This window comes from Terrapene carolina, unplaced genomic scaffold (assembly GCF_002925995.2).
Source record: "Terrapene carolina triunguis isolate 2854851 unplaced genomic scaffold, T_m_triunguis-2.0 Scaffold85, whole genome shotgun sequence".
In the NCBI taxonomy this organism is placed as follows: Eukaryota; Metazoa; Chordata; order Testudines; family Emydidae; genus Terrapene; species Terrapene triunguis.
The window spans coordinates 48,748,762-48,755,849 of record NW_020664436.1 but is presented as its reverse complement, the minus strand read 5'-3'; the positions used below and the strand labels follow the sequence as shown (position 1 = coordinate 48,755,849).

Sequence of the window (7,088 nt, the reverse complement as noted above, 5' to 3'; positions counted from 1 at the left end):
CGGGATCAGCCAACCGCGCTCGCTCTCCCTCCCCAGTCCATCCCCTGCCGTCCCTTCCCAGGCTAGGAAATCCTCTGCCACCTTTTCCCGGGGCCTCGCTGGGCTGGGGAGCCCGGCTCCAGGCAGGCACTGGCCGGGGCTGAGGATTCGGCTTCCTAGCGGCAGCAGCGACACCTCCCGCCGCCTCCCGGAGCCCAGCTGCACCGCAGGGACCTGCCCGCCGGGAAGCCGGCAAGGGGGAGGAGGCAGCGGCACAAACTGACGTGTCTCCGTCATGGAGCTTAGCGTGATTCATCAACAGCAGCAGCGCGCCCGGGGCAGGCTGCTGCGCACCGTCCCCGCTTAGAGCCGGGCGAGGGGCGACACCTGCTCTGCCCTGCTGTCCGCCCGCAGCCGCGTCTCCTTGCCGCGCCGCGCAGGGTCCCTGGGGGAGCCAAGATGGAAGAAATCCTGAGGAAGCTGCAGAAGGAAGCGTCGGGGAACAAATACAGAGCGATCAAGGAGAGCTGCTGCTGGGCCATTGGTAAGGAAGCGGGCAAGGCAAGGGGGGCACCTGCCCCTTGGCGCTTTCTCCCAGTGCATGCCCCAGCGCCCTGCTTTGCCCGGCTCCCATTATGGGTACGCTGTTAATGTATTTGCAGTGTTTAAATTGTGCACACGTCGTGCCTGGGAAATCTCTACCTACCATTTCTTGGGTCCTTTCTCCCATTGATTTAAGCCATACCTGTGTTAAAGGATTCCTCCCACCCTCCACTTTGGAGGCTCTAATGCACACATTGCTATCGATTTGTTGGCCGTCAGCCAATAGTTCTGGAAAACCGAGCTGTTTGCAATGTTTTCTTTTCCAGCCAGGGCGCAGACAGTCTTAAGTAGGATTGTATTTAATTATATATTTTTCGAGCAACATATATGAGCTTGCAGGTGTATGACTCAGTGGTTCACCATTGCTGGAAGGCTGATGTGAGCCCATTGCAGGCAGTTTCCTTGCACTTGTAGTAGCACCACTCGTTTTATTGAAATACATTAATTGCATTTACCTTAGTTGCTAGGTAAGTAAATTTTTTTGTTAGGCTGGCATAAAACTGTTCAGAAGGGAATGACCCAAAAACTGCCTGGTTGACACAACAGTGAGGAGCTTATATAGTCACGAGTCAGGGGTCACAAGGCTATTACATGGGGGGTTGCAAGCTGTCAGCCTCCACCCCAAACCCCGCTTTGCCTCCAGCATTTATAATGGTGTTAAATATATAAAAATGTGTTTTTAACTTATAAGGGGGGGGGGTCGCACTCAGAGGCTAGCTATGTGAAAGGGGTCACCAGTAAAAAGTTTGAGAACCACTGGCATAGACTGTATAGGGTTAGCTATTAACATATGAAAGGGTGTTACAACTGCTAATTAAATTTGAAAAGGAAGTATGATGACTTAATGAGGACAGCTGTTGAGGTTGAGGTACTTCTGGGTAGAGGAATTACTCATCTCTCACAGGTGTCAAGCTAATGTCCCTTTTGTGTTTAAAAAAAAAATGCTTTTGATTTTACTCTCATGTTCAGGTGCATTCTAATTGCAGTGAATCACATGATATGTTAAAACTAGAGAGAATAAAAAATGAATAAATTTATGTTTCACTGGCATGTATCTTATTGTTATCCCATCAAATGTATATGTTGTGATTCAGTCATCTGATGTCATTTTTAAAAGTGCAGGTTGCCCTGTGTGGCCAAACCGTGCTTTGCTACAGCCCAGTGATTTCAGAGGAAATCCATATTGGTGCCTAGACACTACTGTGATTGGAGCAGTATAAATATGTGTATAAACAGCTATTCACGTGAAAAACAAATGATGTGTAGCTTTTTTTCCTTCTCAGACTCAAACCACCATAAGCATATTTTATGGATATTTTAGTATTTATATGAAGGGAACTGTGTTTGTTGATTACATTGGAATTATTAACACCTTTCTTTGAGAGCAAGATCTGGTGTAGGCCCTTAAGTTATTTCACTGGAAAGAGAAGTAATATTTTACCATTCAAAAGTGCCAGTGATAGAGATGCTGAGCAAACAAGATGATTGCAGAACCACTGCTTGTTTTAATAGCATGCAATCATTCAGTCTAATATAACACTGAATTCTTTAAAAATATGTATCTTCCATACAAAGATAAGGCTGGTTGGGTGGTATACCAAGTACAATACATTGGAAGTATTTTTTCTTAGTTCTCACTGAGCACATACATAAGGTGTCTTTTGATGAACGTGCTTTCTGTTACAATGCGATTTTTTTGTTCTGTGACTTCTCAACCACTAATTTATGCTCAGAGGTCAGTTCTGAGAGCACCTCACTGCACATACCTTGTTGTTAACTACCTAATAAAATGAGTGTCTGTTTTAGTGAAAATGAACCAAGTGTCATGAGCTACACACACATTTTCAGAGAGAGGCTGTGACTCGAGAGAGAGTTCAAGCAACATAAGTCAGTGCTGGGGTTGATCTATACTAGGGCTGTCAAGCGATTAAAAATTAATTGCAATTAATTGCACGATTAAACAATAATAAAATACCATTTATTTAAATATTTTGGGATGTTTTCTACATTTTCAAATATAATTATTTCAGTTACTACACAGAATACAAAGTGTATAGTGCTCACTTTCTATTTATTTGTGAATACAAATATTTGCACTGAAAAAAACAAAAGAAATAGTATATTTCAGTTCACCTAATACAAGTACTGTAGTGCAATCTCTTTATCATGAAAGTTGAACTTACAAACGTCGAATTATGTACAAAAAAAACTGCATTCAAAAATAAAACAATGTAAAACTTTAGAGCTTACAAGTCCACTCAGCAGGGCCGGCTCCAGCCACTAGCTGAGCAAGCAGGTGCTTGGGGCGGCTATGGGGAAGGGGCGGCACGTCGGGCTCTTCGGCGGTGGGTCCCTCGGTCCCTCTCGGAGGCAAGGACCTGCCACCAAAGTGCCGCCGAAGAAGAAAGCGGCGCGGTGGAGCTACCGCTGATCGCGACTTTTTTTTTTTTTTTTTCCCCCCCCACCGTTTGGGGCGGCAAAAACCCTGGAGCCGGCCCTGCCACTCAGTCCTACTTCGGGCAATCGCTCAGACAAACAATTTTGGTTACATTTGCAGGAGATAATGGTGCCCGCTTCTTGTTTATAATGTCACCTGTAAGTGAGAATGGGCGTTCGCATGGCACTGTTGTAACCGGCATCACAAGATATTTACATGCCAGATGCGCTAAAGATTCATATGTCCCTTCATGCTTCAACCACCATTCCAGAGGATATGCATCCATGCTGATGACAGGTTCTGCTTGATAACAATCCAAAGCAGAGTGGACCGATGCATGTTCATTTTCATCATCTGAGTCAGATGCCACCAGCAGGAGGGTGTTTTTTTTTTTTTGCTTCTTGTATTTTGTTTTTTTTTGTGGGGGGGGGTGGTTCGGGTTCTGTAGTTGCCGCAGAACTGAGGGGGTTGCTCTTTTAAGACTTCTGAAAGCATGCTCCACACCTCGTCCCTTTCCGATACTTCAGATTCTTAAAGCTTGAGTCGAGTGCTGTAGCTATTTTTAGAAATCTCACATTGGTACCCTCTTTGTGTTTTGTCAAATCTGCAGTGACAGTGCTGGGTCATCATCCGAGACTGCTATAACATAAATATATGGCAGAATATGCGTAAAACAGAGCAGGGGACGTACAATTCTCTCCCAAGGAATTCAGTCACAAATTTAATTAATGCACTATTTTTTAAATGAACATCATCAGCATGGAATCCTGTCTTCCAGAATGGTGGCCGAAGCATGAAAGAGCATACAAATGTTTAGCATATCTGGCACGTAAATACCGTGCAACGCCTGTTCTCACTTTTAGGTGACATTGTAAATAAGAAGCAGGCAGCAGTGTCTCCCGTAAATGTAAATAAACTTGTTTGTCTTAGCAATTGGCTGAACAAGAAGTAGGACTGAGTGGACTTGTAGTTTCTAAAGTTTTTACATTGTTTTGTTTTTGAGTGCAGTTATGTAACAAAAAAAAATCTACATTTGTAAGTTACACTTTCACGATAGAGATTGCACTACAGTACTTGTATGAGGTGAATTGAAAAATACTATTTCTTTTATCATTTTTACAGTGCAAATATTTGTAATCAAAAATAATATAAAGTGAGCACTGTACACTTTGTATTTTGTGTTGTAATAGAAATCAATATATTTGAAAATGTAGAAGAAAAAATCCAAAAATATTTAATAAATTTCAGTTGGTATTCTATTGTTTAATAGTGCTATTAATCACATGCGTTAACAGCGATTAATCGACAGTCCTAATCTATATATAAACTTGCACCAATGTAACTAAATCAATATCCTAAAACCAGTTTAGTTATTTTGTTGCAAGTCCAGGTGGATGCTGATTTTGGAACAGTGTCCACACAGAGATTTGGACTGAAATAATTAAATCATTTGTAATCCACAGATGCTGTTATTTTGGTGCAAATTTGTAGATATATACAGGACCCTGGAACAGGATAGTCTGTCACCATGCTGACATCTAGAAGGGTTCCCTACAATGAGAAAAGCACTCAATACCTCACACAGGATCAGGCCCACAGAGAATTTTTTGAAATTATAAGTTGTAAATTAACTGTCAGTGCTATTGGTAGAAGTCAGGTTTGGGAACAATCATTCAGAACTGTGGAAATGTAGAGTATTTAGATTCTGAATACATTGTCTCCTTTAACATTCTTATTCTTTCCTTTACTCATACAGAAACTTTGGAATCTTCTGATGCTGCTGCTACCAAGATCCCTCCATATCAGCTGAGGTAAGGAAACATAAATTTCTTGGATCATGTGACGCCATGGGTATTGGCAAAGCCTACAAAAAAGGTCAGAAATGGACAGAAGTATATTACTGATGTTCAGTGAGAAAGGAAGGCTGGACTGTGGCAGGATGACTGACACTAATGATGGAAGCCTGCTTATTCTCACTGCTCCTTTCAGTCTCATATACTGTATTGTTAGATCTGGATCATTCATTGTGTACTGGAAATTAGCAACCATTGGGACAGGCAGTGTGGTCTTAGGGATAGAACAATGGGTTGGGACTCAGGAAACCTAGTGTTGGTTTTGCCACTGGCCTGCTTAGTGTCCTTGGGCAAGTCACTGCATCGTTTTGTGCCTCAGTTTCTTCATCTGTAAAAGCAAGGATAAAGATACTGACTGACTTTGTAAAGCACCTTGAGATCTCCTGATGAAAAATGCTATGTAAGAGCTAAGTATTATTATTTTAGTTATTCAGTCTTCCGTATTATAAAGTGGCAGTGAACTCTCATTGTTAGCCCAGCAGTAAATTGAAATTGAGAAAAGTATGTTGTTTCCAAATGGTCACTCTTTAGGTTTGAAATCCCTGGTCTGTCGTTTCAGTTCGAGTTTTAGTTCATAAGTTGCTTTAGGGTTCCTTAGCAAGTCTAAGCTTTTACCTTGTCTACACTAGACTTTTTTTTCCTGACAGATCTCACTGCATTGTTATCCCAGGTGCAGCTGCATGGGTGGTAGCAACATCAGGACTGCTAGGCTAGACAAGGCTCTGGCAGCTGCCAGTGCTTTTACTACCACATCATTGAAACTTGCTCAGAACAGGGATAAACAGAATGGTTTAAAAACAAGTAGCAGCAGCCATAGGAGCCTTTCCTGCACTAGCACTGCCAAGTGACTGGAGCCGTAGCAGAGGGAGCAGTTTTTTCAGAAAGAAGCCTAGTATAGACCCCCTTTGTGTGCCATCTTGCACCCTAAACCTCTGATCTTGCCTTCAAAATTCACTGTCAGTGGCATGGTGCTCGCAGTTGATTCCGAGGACATGTTTTTTTCCTCTTACGGTCATCTGGAGGTGTATGTGGATTGTCTGGCATAGGGTACGGTGGGGTGGGGAAAGGTAATTCCGTTTTGCGGAGGATTTTGATATTTTGAAAACTGATTTCATTCCGATTTGGAATAAAATTCAAACATTTCACAATCTCCCATGAAAGGGAATGACGTCCTAGCTCTGGGGCAGTCAGCCTGGTGGACTGCCCTGGAGCCGTGGACCCTGGGAGCCCAGGCTGCTGAGGAGTTACAAGCCTAGGAGTTTGGGAGCTAGCTCTTCCAAGCTACTTCCTCTTCAGTCAGACTGGTGAGCTGAAGGGCAGTTGGGAATCTCCAGGTCTGCCCTGGCTGAGCTGGGAGCTGGAGTTCCTAGGGCTTCCAGATTCTGACTCCTTGTCAGACTGCCTGGTGAGCTGTGGAGGAACCAGGTGTCTGGAAGCGCTCTGAGTCCTGGCTAACCGTAGAGCCTCTGAGATTTGGAACATGGCTCCCAGGGCTTCCAGGTTCCTGGCTCTTCATCAGATCGCCTGATAGGCTGAAAGGGAGCCAAGATTCTGGGAGCCTTTGGAGCCCCACTCGGTGGCAGCCCACTAGCTGAGTTTCAGAAGAGCCTGGGATGGGAGCTTAGGAGCTGGGGCTGTCAGGGCTTCCAGGCTGTTGGCTCCCTGTCATAGAATCATAGAAGTGTAGGGTTGGAAGGGACCTCAACAGGTCATCTAGCCCAGTCGTCCTGCCATGATTGCAGGACTACATAATAACTAGACCATTCCTGACAGGTGTTTGTCTAACCTGTTCTTAGAAACCTGCAATGATGGAGATTCCACAACCTCCCTATTGAATTTGTTCCTAATGTCCAACCTAAAGCTCCCTTGCTGCGATTTAAGTCATTGCTTCTTGTCCTACCCTCAGAGGTTAAGATGAACAATTCTTCTCCCTCCTCCTTGTAACAACCTTTTATGTATTTGAAAACTGTTTTTATGTCTCACACATACACAATTTTTTCACTCTTCCCTCGTAGGTCATGTTTTCTATACCTCTAATAATTTTTGTTGCTCTTCTCTGGACTTTCTCCAGTTTGTCCACATCTTTCCTGAAATGTGGCGCCCAGAAATGGACACCATACTCAAACTGAGACCTTATCAGCATGGAGTAGAGTGGAAGAATTACTTCTTGTGTCTTGCTTACAACACTCCTGCTAATACATCCCAGAATGATGTTT

The 7,088-nt window shown here is 43.6% G+C and overlaps 1 protein-coding gene across 1 annotated transcript in view; it reads left to right on the top strand.

Moving 5' to 3' along the window:
• The first annotated feature begins 357 nt into the window (after positions 1-357).
• The window catches only part of ARFGEF3 (ARFGEF family member 3), a 112,908-nt gene continuing 106,177 nt past the window's right edge, over positions 358-7,088 (top strand). Inside the window, exons 1-2 of the mRNA XM_026649568.1 lie at positions 358-523; positions 4,776-4,830. Coding sequence (XP_026505353.1) covers positions 439-523; positions 4,776-4,830 — 140 coding nt within the window. The 5' untranslated portion in view covers positions 358-438. The remainder of the gene's footprint in view (positions 524-4,775; positions 4,831-7,088) is intronic.